Here is a 20803-nt window from a genome sequence, read left to right as displayed (position 1 = left end):
CCCTTGCTGGCCCCCCAACCATCAGCGCCCCCCTACGAGTGTTTGAGCTTCAAGTGTGGTTGGCTGTTTTTGTGGGGTCATAGAACAGGATCTAGGAATGCTTCCACTGCAGGGGTCCTGCTGGCCAGTTGTGACGTGGGCAGAGGACCTTGCAGTGAAGCTGAGCACGCTGTTCCTTTAAGGAAAACTGCTCTTTCTTTCTTGCTGAAATGAGTAAATTAGTTCCAGCCCCTCTGTCAGAGAGTCAAGCAGTTTCAGGGAGTGAGGGTGAAATATGAAATGTCTTAACAAGGACATTGCCGTTCTTTACTTACTATAATAGGAGAAAAGCAGGCGAGCCATAGAGAATGAATAGTGGAATGGTTTCGGAAATGTATTTTAAAAATGTTTTTGGAAGCCAAGTTCAGTGAACAGGGCCCGCACAGAAGAGCTCTGTGCTTGGTTTGGTGTCCTGCTGTCACTGTCTGGAAATTCTTAGTCTTTGAACAGGGACACCACATTTTCATTTTGTACTGGGTTTGTCAAATTATGTAGTTGGTCCTGTTAGTGCAGTGCATTGTAAATCAGTAACGTGTAGTTATGCACGTTTTCTCCTCATAGTGTATCCTGTTCAAGTTTGCAAGTCAAATTTTGAGCTGCATTTTTTTCTTTTAATGCCTAGCAGGGCAGTAAGCTCCTGACGTCCATGTGAACTCACTAATCTTTGTTGGAATGTGCCATAGTGAAATTCTGATGCTGGAAAGTACTGAATAAGAAGGCTGAGCATTACTATTTATAAATAAACACATTTTGAAGATTACTTCCCCCTTTGGTGGGGTAGGCCAGGCATTTTGTACAGAATCTGCTCTATAAATGGAGAAATAAGGATGGGGGAAAATCAGGTTCTTGTCTTACATTGAGCCTGCAGGGAGGACATGACCTGTTGTTCTCAGTTGTAGCACATGCTGAAAACTGACTCAGAAACTTGGTCTGTACTCTCCAGTTAGCACAGCAACAACAGCCCCAGTGCTGTGCTTCCTTCCCATCTGCCAAGACATCCAGAGGGAGGACCTTCCATGGATGTCTGTGTGATTTGGGGAGCTAGGTTTATGCTGACATATTTGTCATCTTTTAAATAAGAGGATGTGTTGCATATTTTTATTCTCTGGACACAAACAAACCTACTGAAGGCAAGAAAAGGTACTAGTTCTCTGTAGGGTAGGCAAGAGGAAGTTATTCTGCAATTTAAAACTGAGATTCAGATAATCCACTCTAACTATGGTTATTAATAATTTAGAATGGTTTCCAGGCGTGCCACAAAACTCAGATGAGCGTACGGTCAGTTCCTAGGACTCTTCTATCTCCTTTCTTTCCTGCCATTCTCTTTACAACAGCCAGATTGTGCTTTTGTTTTTTATTTCCTCCCTACCCAGAGGAATCAGACCCCACTCCAGTGAATCCTTGCTATCGTGTGACACATGGATGTGACAGAAATGCACGGTGCCTTCCAGGGACAGGTGTAGACTACACCTGCGAGTGTGCCCCTGGATTCCAGGGAGATGGGAAGAGTTGTGTGGGTAAGAGCCATATTCTGTGTTTCTCTCATGTAGCCTTTGTTTTCACTTTGCCTTCTCCAGCATTGTGTCTGTGGAAGACAAGTGTCTGTCATCTTTGAGATCTCCCCTGAACAATAATTTTAGCAGTTATTAATCTGAATGGAATTATTTAAAAACTAAAGCACAGTCTGGTTAGTTTGGAAAGGATAGTTTGGAGGCAAGTATTTTGGGGTGGGGCTATGAAAAGGAAACATCTATTGCAATTCCTAGATATTTTGAGTTAAATTTTGTGATATTGAACCTCTATTAAGTAGTTCTTAGATTTACTAAAAGACACGTTTTCTGGTGTTCTTTAAATTTCAGACACTGTGTTTCTTTCACCTATTATATCCCCAAAAGCAACAGTAGAAATTCCTTCATATTTTAAAGGAAAAATTGTTACAGAGTGTTTTCCTTATAAATTTTTATTATTTTTAAATCATCTAAAGAATTCTTAGAATATTCATTAAAAATGGTTTCCCTGTGGCTTATACTTGAATGACCTGAAATTTTTATTATTTCTGATGTGAAACATGCATCCATATGTGAGGCTTAGAAATCCTACGTTTCCATTCCTGTTTAGTCCACTAACCGTTGCTCCCACTGAAGCATCATAGATGTGAGAAAACATTTGAGTTTTCAGACCTTCCACTCCTGGGACCTTGATTTAAGCGGCACTTTAATGCTCTCATTTCTCCCCAGACATAAATGAATGTGACACTGGCTCCCATCGCTGTGGCCCCAACTCTGAGTGTATCAACTTTAAGGGAAGTTACAGGTGTGAGTGCCAGAGTGGTTATGAGTTAGCAGATGACCGGCACACTTGCATCTGTGAGTACCAAAGTCCTTTCTCTTTTTGGCCAAAATGGTGCCAAATCTTGCTCTTTAATTCATTAATGTTTCCACTTCTGCTGTACAGAAGCTCTACTGTATGGTTTTCTTGAAAACACAATTTACACTGAAATAACCCAAAGCTATGGCTCAGTTCAGCCTTGTTTGTTTATTTTCATTGTTTTCTCCTAAATAGACATTTTTGATGTTGAGTTATCAAAGGATGTTCACTTCAGTTGGGATTTCTGGTCCAATCATCTAACAAGACTATGAACCTATCTAGTAAACACCCTCAGCTCTAGTTAGAGCTTCAGTGTTTCTCAAATTAGAAGGAGGTAGATTTGTAATTCACAGATGCTTGTCCCATTTGACCAACCAAATAGCTCCATGTGTAATAAATATACCCTTTCTATGGTTCCAAAAAATACTTCAAAAAATACTTTAGACCTAAAAATGGATTCAGGAGAACTAGAATACCAAATTCATTCCATTGGTAGAGCTATATGGTAATAGAGAAAGTAAACTCTTTAATCCAGTGGGATAAGAAAATAGCAATAATAGTAGAAATTGTGTGTGCACGGGTATGTGTGTGCACGTGTGAGTATGTGTGTATAGCAATGGTTCTGGAGGGTTATAAACTTTAATCGAGAACTGTTTGTATGACTGATCCTCTTGCCTAATATTTTAACCACAAACCCATGCCAGCACTTGTCAAACTTTAATATGCATATGAACCATCTAGGAATCTTGCTAAAATTCGGATTCTGACCCACTGGCTCTGGGGAAGAACCGAGAACCTGCATTCCTTACAAGCCTCAGGTGTGCCAATTCTGTTTGTCTGTTGATCATGCTGTGCTGTGAGGAGCCAGGCTTACCCATTCACAGATCTGAGCTCTTGGACTTGGCTGCCTTCTCTTTTCAGTGATTGCCCCACCTCCCAGCTCCTGCGAGGATGGTAGCCACTGTGTTCCTGCTGCGACGGCCCGGTGCATTCATTACAGAGGCAGGAAGTTTGGCTGTACCTGCCTGCCTGGCTACACTGGCGATGGACACCACTGTGCCGGTGAGTAGCTGTGGGTCAGCATATACCCATATAGGCAGGACCTCTCCCTTCCTTTTCAAACAGCCTTGGAATTGCCAAAAGAAAGAGAAAAAACATGCTTTGAGTTAGAAAGGGGGGCCAAGGGTGGTTTCCTTTGGATGAGATTGGTGAGCACATATGGTTGTCCTTGGATGAGGCTTCCCTGGAGTGCTGGGGAGCCACACTTCCAGCTGTGACCTTCTGTTCCTTGGAGCTAGTGTAGGCTGGAGGAACTTAGGGCAGCTTGCACTCTTCTGTCCCCCTGTTAGGAAGTCTCCGTCTGTCACCCTCTTTGGTTAATGGCTTAATTTGGCACTTCTAGTTGTGCTGTTCTCCTGGCGGAAGTGATATATTTTAAGCAGTCTCTAAGTACACATGCAATTCTTTCTCTCTGATTTTTTCCTGTCTTCTCCCAAAAGAGAAGAAAAGAAAAAACTCCATGGATATAAAAAGATATTAATGCATACCTAACTACTCAGAACTAGAAATTTAACTATCTTTAAGGCTTCATACAGTATTTTACAAAATCATTAAACCAGAAGGTAGGGCTTATCGTTCAAATGTAACTTAGAAATAATGTGTGAGGTTGTTATTTAAAGTCTAGACATAACTCTCTGGGTATAAATGTTCGTGAAACCAGGATTAGTAGTACTTTAAAACAGATTATCCAGTAAATCTACATAAACCACTAAAAATTTTCTAAACATACCAAATGGTGTGTGGTCAGATTGAAACTCAGTTTCATGTCAGTTACACAGACACTGAGGATGAGAGAATGATGAGGAAGGCATTTGGAATGGGAACGGGTCTGTTTTGGTAACATAACCCTAGAAGTCAGGCTTTTCCCCTCCTTGAATCGCTGTTTGCATCTGCCACCACACACCTGGCTCGCTGAGCTGATTTGCTAAGAGCAGCCATGCCACTCCTGGGAGCTTTGCAGCAGATCTCAATAGCATGGGCCCCTTTCCTCCTTGCTGGATGTTTGGTTCTCTCTCTTCTACCATTCCTCCTTTTTTCCTTTGGTTTCAGCAGGACAGGCTGACTAGACAGGTGTGTAACGGCAGCAGAGCCCTCTGCTCCCCCAGCTGTGGCAGGCCACTGGGCATTGTCTGAGCCTTGTTCTTCAGGTCTCCACTTCTGTACAGAAGCTCTGCTGTATGGTTTTCCTGAAAATACAGTTTATATTGAAGTGACCCAAAGCTCTGGCTCTGTTCAGTCCTGTTTTGGGTTTTTTTTTTTTTTTTTTCCTAAATAGATATTTTTGGTGTTCGGTTATTGAAGGATGTTCACCTCATTTGGGATTCCTGTGCATCTTGGTATTTGGCTTGGTCATGTAACAAGACTACTAACCTCTTTAATAAACACCCTCAGCTCTAGGTAAAACTCAAGTGTTTCTTAAATTAGAATGAGGTCGATTTGAAATTCACAGATGCTTGCCCCACTTGACCAAAGAGCTCCATTTGTAACAGATATATTCTTTACAGATGGAGGATACCATCTACAGGTATGGGGGTGTCAAGGTGAGGTACAGAAGCCCAACAGTGGGAATAACTTATTAAACTTATTATTCAGTTTGATTTAACCAGATACCAGCTCTCAGAAATGAGAATACACAGAGAAAAATAAATCTTTTCTGTAGAATTTTATATTTAGACATCTGGCTGCTCAGCTCTCCTGCTTTTAAGGTATTTAATTCCTTGGCTCTTTTCTTTAAAGCAAAGAAGTTGAAATTAATTGCAGCCTAGATATGATGAATATTCATAACCAGAATGTTAATTTAGGTTGGATGTTTCTTCCTCTAATCTCTTCTACAGTCATTTTCTCTATCTTCTTTATGCTTCCAGTTGTCTTGCAAGACTTAGGTTACTTTAGAGAGTCATATTAGGACCCTGAAATTGGCTACTTTTCCATGCTGGGAATTCCAGAGTATTGCTATTCTTTGTTGTTATTGTCCTCTTTCTTATTTCTGTCATTTTCAGTTGTCCCTATTTTTTCTGTGGTTCTCTACTTGCAGGAGTCTCTCTGGAACCCACAAACTTAAAAACATGCCAGGCCCATCAATTGCTTCCCCAGTATATTAGTTATCTATTGACACATAAATTATTCTGAAATATAACAGCTTAAAACAATACATATTTATTATCTGTGGATCAGGAACCTTGGGAGTGGCTTAGCTGAGTCCTCTGCTTTGGGATTTCTCACAAGGCTGCCATCAAGATGCCTGGTAGGGCTGGGGTCTCATCTGAAGGCTTACCTTGGAAGAGATCCTCTCATGGTATGGACAGGATTCAGTTCCCTGAGGGCTGTTGAACTGAGAGTCTCAGTTCTTTGCTGGCTGCTGCCTGCCTTCTGTTTCTTGCCCTGTGGTCTTCTCCAACGTGACAGCTTACTTTATTAAAGCCAGTGAGTGGAGAAACTCTGTTAGCCAGATGGAAGTCATAATCACAAAAAAGACATCCCCTCAATGTTGCTTTATTGTACTGGTTAGGAGCAAGTTACTCGAGGGGAGGGGATTACACAAGACCATGAATACCACTAGGTAGGGACCACTGGGAGCCATGCTAGAGGCTGCCTACCACAGTCAGTTACCCTGACATTGCCTTCCAAGCTTTCAGGTTGTGGGGTAGTAGAGAATGATTGAATAGTCATTTTCCTAAAGATCCATGCATAAGTCAGGCTAGGCTAAAACATGAAAAAAATATTTAAAAAATATATTAAAAAATATATAAAAATATCACTATAGAAGTGTGTATGTGTATATTTAAAGGCATTCCACAGTGTACATGTGTCTCAGTCCTCAAAGAATATTTGATGGAGACTCTATTCTGTGGGAAGTATGCATTCTTGAAGCACACACTTTTTTACTCCATCAAACTAGCAATGACAGGGTGTGTGGGTTTTTCTCCAGCCACAGTTTGTTAAAAAGCAGGCTCTCTGGAGAGGTTGCCTTGGATTTGGGTTCTTAATCTGGTATGAGTCACTAGCAAGAGGATTTCATCCAAGCAGTTAAATTTCCTGCAGCTTCCCTAGGTCTGGATTGATTTCAGCCCTGTATTGGTGTGAGCTGAATATTTCTCAGGCATGCTTGTCCTCTGGGTCTCGGTGACTTTGCCAGGCACAAAAGCAGATTGTCCTGAGTTGGGACCTTCCCAGGGAGGAGTGAACGTGAGTGGAGGAAGCCGGGGTACAGATGCCTGTTTTACAGAGCCGTCATTGCTCAGGAGGGGGACGAGGGCAGGTACTGATGTGATTCTCTCTCAGGTTTTCAGATCTAAAAATGCAGATGTTGGGTGAAACATGGCAGAGTGAGAGTGGCCTCAAGAGGAGACGAGAACATGGCTCAAAAGGAAGAAGTTTATGATATTCAGTGCGTGCGACACGGGGGCACAGTCAGCAGGGTGCTCAACTAAACACATGCGGGCAGAAACAGAGTGGGACCTGTGAGCTGAAGCCTTTAACGGGGTCCAGGGTGGGGTTGAGGGCTCAAAGGCAAATGGCGGTGTGGGGGAGATGGGGAGCTGGAGTCCAGGGGTTGGGGTTGATAATCAGGGGGTTCCAGCTGGGCTTGCTCAGAATTAGGGCAGTGAGAAGGATGTTAAAGCACCAACCCATGAGCTCAAAAAGGAGGCTTTTAAATACGTTTTCCAAACAGGTTCTGTTCCAGCTAAATAGTTGCTGGGTGGAGAACTATGCTGGGATTGAGCACCTCTCCTTACCTGAATGATAAAGGGGCCCCTCTTTCCATGAACACTGTGTCTTGACCTCAGCCTTCTCTCAGTTCCTGTAGACTCCTTCCAGGGATTGTTAAGCACAGCTGGTGGCCCATGCCCCCAACAGGTACATGCCCAGGGGCTGAAAGTCTTTCCATATTTCTCTCTTGACATCTGACATCCTGTGAAATAGGGAGGAGTTCTTCTTTATACAAAAGCTCTGCCCTCATCCCCAGCCCCTCAGTGTCCACGCTCCCGAGGAGAGGCCTTAGCCGGCTCTGAGCCCCAGAGCGGCTGACTGGACCCTAGTGTTCCATCATGCTGTGAGGCCCTCCAAGGCGGGGTTGGGGACTGCAGTTCAGGAGCCTTAACCTTCTCTAGCTTTCTAGGGACAGGGATTTCTCACTTGTGAGGCCCTCAGGGACTTTCTCTTCCTTGTCGGTCACTTGTAACAGTTCCTGTCTACCTTAAAATTTGATATCTACCTACGATGGTGAAAACAGTGTCTGTGGGAAGGAGGGCTGCTCTTTCAGATTTGGTCCGAATTCCTAGGCCATAGGTTCTAAGAACATCAGTGTTTGGGTAGCTCTGGGGAAGCCCCTCTCTCTTAGTTCAAAAGGAACCATAAGAAACTGCTCCGTGGGTTCCAGAAATAGGCTCTGTGTCTCAGGAATTCCTGCTTCCTGTCATTGCTTGGGGTTCCTGTTACCATTTCAAGTGCTTTTCGCATATGTATTGTGAATAGCTTTAATTTCCTGCATTTGGCTGGATGTTAATTTTTACAGCGTTGGTTTTATAGACAGTTTTATAGCCTCTTCCAGGCCCAAGGAACTAGATGGTCACCAGCTTTGCCCAATTGGACATTTGAGTTGTCCTTTTAAGGAGAGAGAGAGAGAGAGTCAGTCTCAAGCATAATGAAATATGATGATAGTGGTTTATTTGGGGGTAACCAGAACACCTTGTTTCTAACCTTACAGATGAACTTGTATCTACTTTCCTGCCTTTGTAGCTGAAATGAAGGTGACCATGGAAGCCAATGTTTACCCAGGCATGTTTGTTTAACATGTTTGCTTCATGGTACCTGAGAAAGCACCTTTGTTATGAGGAGGTGGCTCAGTTAGAGTGTGGTCAGAATAAGGGTGGTAGGGACAACCCTAGAAGAGATTTCATCTGGGTCATGCGAAGCTGGGTGAAGAGCCACCTCTGTCCCCAGACCATTCACATCAAATTTAGGGCTGCTAATCTCTCGCTTCCCTGGGCGATGTGTCTCTACTGTGGACTCCACCAAACTGAATGATACAGTTCGCTCCCATTTTCTAGTTTTCACACTGATCATCCTATCCTACATTTTTTTCTATTCACACCTTTTAAAAACATTTCTGGTTGTTATTGTGGATGTGACTACTGCTTTCATTTTCAGCCAAGCCTTGATCAGACCTACACTCTTTGTTTATCCTCCTTTTACTCTGGAAGACTTCCTTTCTCTTAACATAGCTTATCTCATCCATTGGGCATAAGTTTTAACAATTTAACTCTGAGGATTTTTCTTTTTTTTTTTTATATGGGGGGGGATGTGACTTGGCTATTGTCAGCATATGCTGATTTCAGTAAATAAAATAGAAGGAATATAAATTGGCTTTTGTTTGAAGTATCAGGATTTTGAAGTTTTGAGAAATATGATTGTGAAAAATAATCCTCATGCTACCACAAGGAGAGTGTAGGGGCCTGAATTGTTTACACTGATATGCCTGATAAATTTATATTTTATTTTTTTATGTATTCTTTCAAAACCCTTGATAATATTTTTCTTATATTTTTTTCTCTTTCTTCTAAAAGTGGAAGTAAATACTTGTTTCACTGGGGGTCCTGGATAGTAGGATTCTGATTAGGTAAGACTGAATGTGCTTCTTAGTTGAATAAGTATATGGGCCTCACTTGGCTCCTTTGCATCAAAAATGAATGTTATAGGGAAATGGTGCCAGCAATGAAAGGAAAAAACTATTGTTACATATACTTATCTTTATTGTGGTATTACTGAAAGGAAATTAATGGTTTATAGTCTAAAGGTTAGTTCAAAGGTAATAACTTCCTGGAATTCACTGTAGATGAAAGATGCTTTAGAAATATACTGCAGGATATTTTTTTTTCTGAAAGTGACCACACATTTGATTTCTACACTGAACATTCCTAGTGTAATGTGTTGACTTGCGAGTTCCTCCTCGACTTTCTTTTTTCTATTAAGCTTACCTTTAGGTGTCAGCATTTCTTCTGAAGTTGATAGCTCAGCTTCAATCCATGTGTACTGAGACCATGTAGCAGTGTGAACTGTGCAACGAAGTCATGCTGTTCCTTTCTTCCTTTCCCTTTCTCTCTCTATCATTGTTCCTGACCTCTGTAGATATTGATGAATGCTCAGAAAACAGATGTCATCCTGCGGCTACCTGCTACAACACTCCTGGTTCCTTCTCCTGCCGTTGCAAACCTGGCTATCACGGGGATGGATTCCAATGCACACCTGGTGAGGTTCGGAGGGCCAGATTAGGCACATAAATCTCATAAGGCTCTTTAATGGTATATTTCTATGACACTCAGCCCATCTTTTTTTTTTTTTTTTTTTTTTGGCAGCTAACCAGTAGAACATCGAACCCTTGACCTTAGTGTTATCAGCACCATGCTCTCCAAAGTGTGCTAATTGGTCAGACCAACCCTCTCTTGATTTAGCCTGGCCTGAGGCCTTAGTTGGTGGATTTTTCAGGCTCTGGATTTTTACCTCCTGCTGCCTGTTTTACTGATATTTTCCTACTTATTAAAGTTCTTGGAAGCCTGGAGTCTGACCCATCTATCATCCTACCATGTAGTAGTTCTGCTTTGCCTTGAAGAGTGTGATTTAGGTGAAGTATCGAGGTGGAGCTTATTAAACAGGAGCCCTATGCACTAGTGAGGCAGGAGTAGGTACCATTACTGCATTAGTGCTGCATTAGGAGAACTTGGCCAGCATGCTGCAGTCTAGTGGCTGCCATTGGCCTAGAGCTTCTATGACTTGAACTCTTAGCCTCAGGGGATAATCAGGGGGCCCCATTACCAGACAGTAGGAGGAAGAATGCTGCATTCTGTCCCTGGCTCACAATCAAAGGCTTTTACTCCCCATCTGCTCAGAGTCCACCCAGAGGCCCCAGACCGTCTGTGAACGCTGGAGGGAAAACCTGCTGGAGCAATATGGTGGCACGCCGCGGGATGACCAGTACATGCCTCAGTGTGATGACCTGGGCCACTTCATCCCCCTGCAGTGCCACGGGAAGAGTGACTTCTGCTGGTGTGTAGACAAAGATGGCAGAGAGGTGCAGGGCACGCGCTCCCATCCAGGCACCACCCCAGCATGTAAGCACTGGGCCAGCCCTCACTCAGCCACAGATGAGGTTTTTCTGTAGGGAGGCTGCCAGTTGTAGATGAAGGTGGGGCTCTCTGTTGCTGAAGGTGGGGGAATAAGGGCTCACCAGGTCTAATGAAAAAAGTCACTAGGAGGGTGTGTCGATTTATAATCTGGGCCATCCAAGATCACAATTTGGACTTAATGTTTAGTTTTGTCCTTAGTGGTTTCTATAATTAGAACATCTGGAACTCAGTTCAACATGCTCTCCCTCCCCAGCCCAGGGTGAAAGGGGACAGGTGTCATCCTGAGGCCCCAAAGAAAAGCTTACACAATACTGGCTGGTTTTTTTCCTTAAAAAACAAAAAGCAGAAAACTGTTCTGCTTTGTTCTGAGGGAAGGATTTTGTTGTCTTCCTCCCTAGTAATTGGCAGTGATTTGCATAACTGATCCTTGAAAAAGTCTCTAGAAATTAGAATTTCTTTTGAAGAACATCTGGAGTACATCTATCCAGGGTGAAGCACTTTTGATATTTTTGGAGGCTCTGCTATGTGGGAAAGTAACTTTTCTCCTGTCCCCTGACCCATCTTTGTTTACTTTTTCTTCCTCCACATACCCTCCTACTCTTTCCCACTGCCAGGTGTACCCACGGTTGCTCCACCCGTGAGCCAGCCTGAGGTGACCCCTTCATCTGTGGGCACTACCCTGCTCTATGCCCAGGGCCAGCAGATCGGCCAGTTGCCCCTCAATGGCACGAAGTTGCAGAAGGGCGCAGCCAAGACCCTGCTGTCACTGCGTGTAAGTAGATTTCTCCAGCGGGGTCGGGGCTAGGTGAGGCTTTCAGAAGGCTGGGTGTGAGCCAGGTGGCAGTGCACTTTGATGCAGAGACATCCTGGAGTGTTTCTGGACTGCAATCCGTCTTCATGGGCCTGTTGCCAGCACTACATAAGTGGGGCTCTCTGTTGCTGGGAGTCACGTCTGACTAAGACTTCTCTCTGTGGTTGGTTCCCAGAGTTTCTGATATATAAAAAGGGAATTTCAGAGTTGTCAGGATATGGAAGCAGTATGGTGATCCAAGGGAAAATTGACAGAATTTTAATCTAAGTCCCCAGGGTTCTCTCCATGTCACAGATACCTCCACAGATCTAGATCCTGGAAATCAAAATGACAGGACTAGCTAATGGCAGAGTGTAGTTTCTGTGACCAGCTGAGAACCCCAAGTGGAAATCACTTAATGATTGCCTCACTGTTGGAGCCCCTCCCCTCCCATTTTGGTTCTGTCACTTTGACTCACTTCTTTCCTAACCTTCTCTGACTCCTTCATAGATGAAGATTTGGGGAGTGTGGGATGCTGAGAGAGGAGTGGATGGAACTTTCCCTAGAGGATGCTTGCTGCTTCCTAAGCCGCAGCCTCCCTATTGCCAAGGGACCCCATTTTGGAAAGGGATTTCTTCTCTAAATGGGGAAAAGAGAAAGGAGCTCCCCAGAAAAGTATTAACACTTATAATGGAAAATTGTCTGATTCCATTTCTAAACTTCACACTCCAGGTACTTGTTCATCCATGTGAAAGAACAGTACAGTGTTTATGTTTACATTTACTTCTATTGATGAATTAATTCCTTATTTGGTTTCAAAAAGGCTTAGAAGCAGCCAGTGTTCAGAAAAAGATGTTTTTTCTTCCTTTTAAGGTTTGCGTTTTGGAGGGTTTTTTTCCCCAGCAAACTCTAGGTTGCTGTTTTGTAAAAGTTTCTCTGCAAGAGGTAGAAAGTAAGAAGTTGCCATCACCTCAAACTAACCATCTTTCTTTCTAGTCAAGACCGATGGCTTGACTACATTTCCGAACATGCCCCTGACAGGGGCAGACTGGTGATGTAGTGGTGGTGAAACTGAAAAGAGAAATGAGACAGGAGTTATAAGCACATCTTAAGGAAATTTACTTCAACTGAAACTTTTATCCAAGACACATTGAAGTCATTACATCGGTTTATGAATCCCATGATTCCCTGAGTTAATGGAAGCCCATATAAATGTGTACTCGTCTCAGACAAACAACTTTAACATTTTAATTTTTAAATAAAAGTGTACTTGACCTTATGTCCCCCATATAAACTGCCTACTTTTCCACAGGAGCCAAATCCTGCTTCATACAGTCTTTCTTGTGCTGACTACTCTCCCAGAGGCATAAGTCAAGCCAAACCCCAGGAGGCTTTGTTAGACAAGGAGGGAACTCGTATGTTCAGTGATAGCCAGATGGTCTCTAGAAGTTGGCTTTGCACATCTTCTGGGCTTCTCAGAGCAGTAGTCTGGACTGAAAACTGAATGAAGCAAGTACTGCATGGAGTTGAAGAAAGGAATATCACAGACAGCATTTTAAAAAAAGACTTTGTCATTTATTTAGCACTTAGGAAGGAGGGGAGACCCTACTAGCCATAGGTTGGGTAACCACCATTCCCCAATTCTTTAACTCATCAAATTATAGATTTCCTTTTATACAGAGTACAACTGAAGACTTGCACCTCAGGTAGGAGAAAGGTGGGGATAAGGGTGAGGGTAAGGGTGATTACACCTCAGGTAGGGGAAAGATCTCATCTTTGCACGGGAGAGGAGAGTAGATTTTTGTGGGCACATGTTGGGAAACTTTAGAAAGGCTCTTCCAAAAAGTGCTGGTAACATTTGAAAGGATTCACTTTTTGCCCAGTAAAATAATAATGACTTATTTTGTTGAGACTATATCCTCTAATCACTGAAAGGGCTGATTTTTTTTTTTTTTTTCCATGAAATCACTTTGTTCTTGCCATGAACAGCAATAGCACTTATCAAGGTGCTTACTATATACTAATTACTGATTAAGACACTTTATAAGCATTTATGGCATTAATTTTTATAGCAGCCATGTGAAGTAGGTACTGCTTTTAGCCTCATTTTGCAAATGAGGAAACCAAGGCATAAAGAGGTTAAGTATCTAAAGTCACTGGCTGAGCCTGGGTTTGACCCCAAGAAGTTGGCCTCCATAGCCCATGTCTAACCACTCTATTACACTGCCTGCAAGACCACAGTGCAGGGTTGCCTACTACAGCTGTGTGTGAGCTCCGGAAATTAAAAGAATCCTAATTCTTCCACTTCTATAATTTGATCCACGAAGGGCTCCATAGTCGTGGGAATTGATTATGACTGCCAGGAGAGGATGGTGTACTGGACAGACGTTGTTGGACAGACAATCAGCCGTGCCAGTCTGGAACCGGGAGCAGAACCCGAGACAATCATTAACTCAGGTCAGCAGCTTCACTCAGCAGACTCTGCATTTCATTTGATTCTGCTAAGTCACTTGCCGATTTTATTCCCAAGTGTCCCCTCTATTTTCATCCAACAGGGGAGGCTGAGTTCCTATACAAGTCACTTTATTGAGTCGTACAAGACCAACTTCTCTGTAAACATTCACACATAAGGAATGAATTCAGGGTGTGGCGATAGCTTGTGCTGCCTGGCCCCAGCACTGTGGATTCCTGGTGCCATCAGGCTGGTAGGTCTGTTAGTGCAGAAGAAGCTAGAGGTGGTAAAAAAAATAACAAGAGGATCTGTTCCTCTATTAACCTGGTTCTGGGGCCTTAGATACTCTCAGGCACTTTTTTTTTTTTTTTTTTTTTTTTTAAGCTGTTCAAACATAACAGATTTCTCTGTGTCAGGTTCACCTTCACACCCTGCAAATACTTCAGTCCTGCCTTTGCTTTATTTCCAGGTCTGATAAGCCCCGAAGGACTCGTCGTCGACCACTTCCATAGAACAATGTACTGGACAGACAGTGTCCTGGATAGAATAGAGAGGGCCAAGCTGGATGGCTCTGAGCGCAGAGCCCTGTTCCACACAGATCTGGTGAATCCCCGTGCCATCGCTGTGGATCCAAGCCAAGGGTCAGCTGGGCTTCCCTAATTCCCATTACCTGTAGATCCTGATTTGAAGCCTTGGATTTTAAATACAGTGTGGGGAGGGTTAGAACAAGGTAGTAAAAGCTAAAATGCACTAATTTAACAAATATTTGTTGAGGATATACTAGGTGTCAGGCACTGATTTAGGCAGACAAAATCTGTTCTTTCATAGAGCTTACATTCTATTAGGAAATAAGGCAGTGAATGAAAAAGAAAAATATTGGGCTGTGATGTGATGTGTAGAAAATTCAGATGTGTTGTGAGAGGGACTGGGGCTTCTTTGGATCAGATGATCAGCCAAGGCCTAAGGAGATGACACTTAAAACTAAAAGTGAAGTGAGTCTCTTTCAGCAACACATTTAGAACTTATAGTGTTAAAGCCACAGTAGGGTTCACCTCTATTAAATGGTGATAGTAACCAAAGCTCAGACACTGAGCACTTTCTTTGTCTGGCTTCGTTTTCACTATAGTGAAAGTCAAGATAGAAATTTTCCCTGTCTGTGTTAATAGCTAACATCATCAACTGGGACATACAGGACTTAGTCAATGTTTCAGTACTTGTTAGAACCAGGGAGGATTTTTATACCTTGGGAAACTCTTGCCATATTTAAGTGGAGCTTCTAGCAAATGAAATTCCAGAGGAGCCCTTCGAATCAGTGAAGAAAACCTTCAGCTTTAATTTTTGCAAAGTGTTTTTTGACTCTGATATACTTAGTGCAAAAGCAAAGGCAGTTCTGAACTTGGGGTTTTACACACAGGGAAAAATGTATCTTTCTCTATTCCATGGAATTGATTTGGCCACAAGAATTAATAACCCTCTTAAAAACCCTCTCTTTTAATAGGCTTGCCTTTCTGACATTTGGGAGTCCATTATTCCTTCCTGGTGCTTGACCTGAAACTGGGGAAGCTGTCAGCTTGTGGGCAATGATACCTTGGTCATATGCTCCATGGTCTGGAGGAAAAGGCTTACTTTTAAGCTGAGATCCAGACTACAGCCATGAGTTTAAGATGAAAGGAAAACTTAGTTTAAGACAGCAAATAAATGCTAAAGGACTTTAAAAATAATTTTTGTTGAAAACAAACACCTTGACCAAATTTGAATATAACACAACTGCTTAGTGGAATAGTCCTTCCTGGTACTTCTCATTCACTTTCTATAAATTTTACCCTTACAATTTTCTTCCTTGAGCAATCTGCAAGTAATTTACACCAAATGTTATGTGTCTGTGTGAGCTTGTTCCGGACTTAGGGTTAGGGTTAGGGTTTTCAATGATCTTAAATCACTTGGGAGAAGGAGTCAGGTCATAAATGATAAAGTGATGATATGCATGATATGTGTGCTCTATCCTCTGACTGCCTCTACCTTAGCACGAAGTAGGAACTGTTTTCTGGCTTTTGCTCTCAGCTTTTCTCTGCTTCATGTGTTAGGCATAAGGGATGAAGTTCACAACAGGAGAAACCTATGATCTCTCTCCTCTCACTGAAGTTTTCTGTAGCTCAACTTATTCATTCAAAACTTCTATATAGCTTTTATAAAACAGTATTTATAAAAAGTGCTTTCACCATTACTTTTATTCTAACTATAAACCTATTGCCTTACATGTAACCTATTTCCAATTAACAGGACCATATTATTTTCTAGATATCATCTGTTAAATGACTATTATTGCATTTTTAACAAAGCATTCAAAAGGTAAAGTGCCTCACTTAGTGTTTCCATCCCTGGGTGCCACGTACAGGACAAATGAGATTCCCCTTCAACAAGTGCCAAACAGTATTTTCTCTGGAAGAAGAAAGTAAGGAGAGCTATTTCCCTGTCAAATCCCTGGCCTGAGTCTCTCAAGTTCCACAGTTTCTATTCCTAATAACTGTATTTCTTGGATTCTATACCCAAGATCCAAGATTTCAACAAAATTAAGGGTTTCCGGGCAGTTGAGTCAGGGATGTCTCAGAGGCAAGGATTTTGATAGGGTCATAGACAATAATGACTTCTCCCACACCATTACAATCGTCAGAAAACACTGATTCAGATAAAGTGGAATATAGCTGTGTACTAGTTATCTATTGCTGTGTAAGAAATTGCCCAAAACCATAGCAGCTTAAGACAACAAACATGTATTATCTCACAGTTTCTGTGAGTCAGAAGTCTCGGTGTGGCTTAACTGACTCCCTCTGGCACAGTCTCTCACAAGGCTGCAGTCAAGGTATCGGCCAAGCTGGTGATTTGAAGGCTCAGCTGGAAGAAGATCTGCTTCCAAGCACACTAGTGGGCTGTCGGCAGGCCTCGCAATTTTGATGGCTGTTGGCTGGAAACATCACCTGCTTGGCACATGGGCCTCTCTAGCTTGCAGCATGGCATCTAGACCCTCAGAGGGTGAGAGGGAACCCACGGTTTTGTGTGATACCCCATCACTTCTGCCATACTCTACTCACTAGAAGCAAGACACTAAGTGCAGCCCGAACTCCAGGGTATTAAAGCTGTGAATAGCAGGAGATGGGTATTTACTGGGGGCCATCTTAGATGCTGCCTACCATACGCTGTGTAGCTATTCTTTTACAATCCTGATTTTTAATTTATCTGCAGCAACTTGTACTGGACAGACTGGAATAGAGAAGCTCCTAAAATTGAAACATCTTCTTTAGATGGAGAAAACAGAAGAATTCTGGTCAATAAAGATATTGGATTACCCAATGGTTTAACATTTGACCCCTTCTCCAAACTGCTCTGCTGGGCAGATGCAGGTAATACTGATGGAATGCAAATAGATAACCCTTTATTACAGTGGGGGTGAGCACTGTGACAGATCCAAAACCAAATCTCATCATTTAGATCCTTTGGTTTAAACAAATTTTTAATATTATAGCACATAATCTTCTCCTTTGGTCTACACTTTTATTAATTTATTATTATTTTTTTAAAGATGACTGGTAAGGGGATCTTAACCCTTGACTTAGTGTTGTCAGCACCACGCTCTCCAAAGTGAGCAAACCGGCCATCCCTATATGGGGATCCGAACCTGTGGCCTTGGTGTTATCAGCACCACACTCTCCCAAGTGAGCCACGGGCTGGCCCTTGGTCTACACCTTTAAAGAATATTTTGTAATGATTCTTAGGATGAACTTTTTGGGGTTTGGAGTGAAGGAAGGCTGAATTAGGCAGTAAGTTTGTACTGCTTGCATGACTCGCAACATGAGCACCTGGCCTACTTTTTAAGAGTTACAAAGAGATATTAGCCACTGTTGAATTGACAAACTGAGCTAAATATGGCCAGTATATGTCAATTTAACAGTCAGTATGTTATTATGCTGAGGACATTCTTTGAAAAGTGACGTGGCAGGATAGTTTCCTTCAGTAATAAGTTTTGGTTACTGATATCCAGGTTCATCTGTTTCTGACATGTGCTTTTCATTATTAGCACAACTGAAAAGATGCTATACGTCTGGGTCTGTTCTAAAGAATATGAAAAAGACCGTTCTTGAAGAATTTATAATCTAATACAAAGGGACTATAACACAGATGGGTCACTTTTATAACCTAGTTGTCCAAAACTGGGTTACATTTTCTAAAATTATTTGAAATTTAAATCAGAACTGTATGAGAAATGTAAAACTTGGAAATTCTTGAATTGTTTAGCTATTGCAAAATTTTCAAGACTCCTTCCTTTACACTGAAAAATATGACGCATGTCACTATTTTGCTTTTTTCTTAAACTTAGGAAAAATATTCTTTAAAAAATATTTAAGGATTTTGGTTAAAAGACTGCCTTGGATATCATACATTGCTTACAAATGGGAAGGATGCTTACAACAATTTATAAGCTGAGACTTAAAGTTATATAAATTATAAAAATGCTTAACTCTAATGACCTACTTTAGGAGAAACTTAGCCAGATTTCAGTAAATGTAACACTTTCTTCCAAAAAAGGATTAAAAGTTTGAATTTCTATTAAAATCTAAAATGCTATTAAACAAACTGGAGACTAGTAATAGAAAAGGAAATTTTACAGTTGCTAATTTGTATGATGTAAAATATCCTGTTTTCTATTCTACCTTTGTTTCCTTTGAGAAGGAATCTGCCACCAGCATTTTTGGCAAAGCAGTGTTTCTTTTTTTCTCCTCTCCTTGGTATGAAAGGATCTCATTGGCCCCTTTTAATGTTTTTATAAAAGGAACCAAAAAACTGGAGTGTGTACTACCTGACGGAACTGGACGACATGTCATTCATAATCACCTCAACTACCCCTTTGGCATTGTCAGCTATGCAGATCATTTCTACCTCACAGACTGGAGGAGGTGAGCCCAACACTCTGAACAAGACTGAAAAGGCAAATTGTTCTGGAGGACACACTATTTATTTTACCAGAAGTCAATTAAGTAACTTTAGTAATTAAGTCCTAGGCTGAGGTTTTCATTTCATTATCCTCTCATTAGTAAATAATATCTGTTAAGTGTTACTGCTTTTAAAATCATGCTTTTACTTCACCCAGAAACATAATGGTATTGCTCATATGTAGCTTAAAAATGGCAAAGCTGTTTGGTAACGAACTATCTAAAAAGGAAGCACATTAATCCAAACCTGTTCTTCAGAGAATAAATGACTACCCAGTGGTATCATGAGGGTATAGGGTTTAAGTTTTGTTTTAAACCACACTGAGGACATACTAGTTGTCTACCTGGGAGACTAAAAATTACTTTAATTCAGACTGGTTCTCAAATGAAAAATTGGGGAACATAAAAAAAAAAATACAGTCTAAGCCCTTCTACACCATCCCCAACAATTTTCATTTAATTGGTCTGGCATGAGGCCCTGGCATCAGTATTTTAATAGGTCCTCTAGTGATCCTAACATACAACGAGGATTGCGAACAATCAGTTTAGAGTAGTGGTTCTAAACTTTAGTGTGGCATCAGCAACATGCCGAGAGTTTGTTAAAATGCATTGCTGGGTCCCATCCAAGAGTTTTTGGTTTGGTATATATGAGGGGGTGCCCAAGAATTTGCATTTCTAACAAGTTCTCAGGTGAAACTGGTTTGGGGACCACTTTGAGAACCACTAATATTAGACAACTCTTCCATATCTAAATGAGTCAAAACTCATTTGATTAAATTGATTTTAAAAAGGTGTCCTAGAAGGCTGGCAGATTTGTCTCTATTTAAACTGATTTTTTGTACATAACACCTCATATCTTTTTATGTAGTGATTGACTCTCTATTAATTCACTCTTCCTTTCTGTTACCAGGGATGGTGTTATATCACTACATAAAGACAGTAGCCAGTTTATTGATGAGTATCTCCCAGAACAGCGATCTCATCTCTATGGGATAACTGCAGTCTACCCCTTCTGCCTAGGTAAATGAATATGCTTCAGGATGCTCCTATAGTAGAGAAGGGATACATATGGTAACTGATTACCCTTGACCCAGATTACCTCTGCTGCCACAGACACTGTCCTCTTCCTGCCACCACTGAGAGCCACTTTGAGCTGGAAAAGTTTTTTTTTTGTTTGTTTTGTTTTTTTGGTGGCTGGAAGGTACAGGGATTAAACCCTGGACCTTGGTGTTCTCAGCACCACAGTCTGACAAAACTGAGCTAACTGGCCAGTCCTAAGCTGGAAAAGTTAATGGCCAACGTTTGGGGGGAGGCCAGTCTTTACCAACTTAAGTCCACCTAGCTTACTATACACAAAATGAAAATGATTTGCTGTTGTAATTTAGTTACAAAGTACTCACCAACTGTCCCCTTCCCCACTCTTCTCTTGCAGGAAGAGAGTAAATATGACAATGTAAAGGAAGACTTGGAGTTTACAATCAGAATCCTGGCCCTAAAGAACACTGCAAACAAAGGCAAAGAAAGTGAAAAAGGAATTGGCCATTGGAAGTTCCTGGACATACAAGATGAACATTTTTAGTGCAAAAAGACTAAGTATATTTGTGGAAAGTTTATACCTCAGTCTTTACTACTGTATTTTTAAAAACAGAGGCTGTTATTGCAAGTTTTAAAAAAGTAATAGAATTTTAATTGTTACTACTAGAGTTTAAGACACTAAATATGATTTTTGCTATGGATTCTTTCTGGCCAAGAAATTAAAGCACACATGGTCAGTATAAAAATACAATCCTAACGATCATAGTGACATAGAGAAGGCTATGCAGAACAAGATAGGAAAAAACCAACTTATTTATAGTTCCCAACAAAAGTTCTAAGATTTTTGTTTTTTACCTCTGCATCAGTGTGTTTCTATTTATATCAACAGGTGCTAGAATGATTCATTTGTATTTTCTGATCCTGTTAGTGCCTCTATAGAAGTACCCAACAG

At 41.5% G+C, this 20803-nt stretch overlaps 1 protein-coding gene across 1 annotated transcript in view; it reads left to right on the top strand.

The window, feature by feature from the left end:
* The window catches only part of NID2 (nidogen 2), a 64196-nt gene extending 44352 nt beyond the window's left edge, over positions 1-19844 (top strand). Inside the window, exons 10-20 of the mRNA XM_063091898.1 lie at positions 1413-1556; positions 2277-2405; positions 3328-3468; positions 9595-9714; positions 10353-10574; positions 11204-11361; positions 13707-13836; positions 14301-14472; positions 17072-17229; positions 18657-18780; positions 19727-19844. Of these exons, the coding sequence (XP_062947968.1) occupies positions 1413-1556; positions 2277-2405; positions 3328-3468; positions 9595-9714; positions 10353-10574; positions 11204-11361; positions 13707-13836; positions 14301-14472; positions 17072-17229; positions 18657-18780; positions 19727-19844 (1616 nt within the window). The remainder of the gene's footprint in view (positions 1-1412; positions 1557-2276; positions 2406-3327; positions 3469-9594; positions 9715-10352; positions 10575-11203; positions 11362-13706; positions 13837-14300; positions 14473-17071; positions 17230-18656; positions 18781-19726) is intronic.
* Positions 19845-20803: the final 959 nt, after the last annotated feature.

Source organism: Cynocephalus volans, chromosome 3, assembly GCF_027409185.1.
Source record: "Cynocephalus volans isolate mCynVol1 chromosome 3, mCynVol1.pri, whole genome shotgun sequence".
NCBI classification, from domain to species: Eukaryota; Metazoa; Chordata; class Mammalia; order Dermoptera; family Cynocephalidae; genus Cynocephalus; species Cynocephalus volans.
Note: the sequence above shows the minus strand (reverse complement) of the source record. Positions and strands in the feature narration are given on the sequence as shown.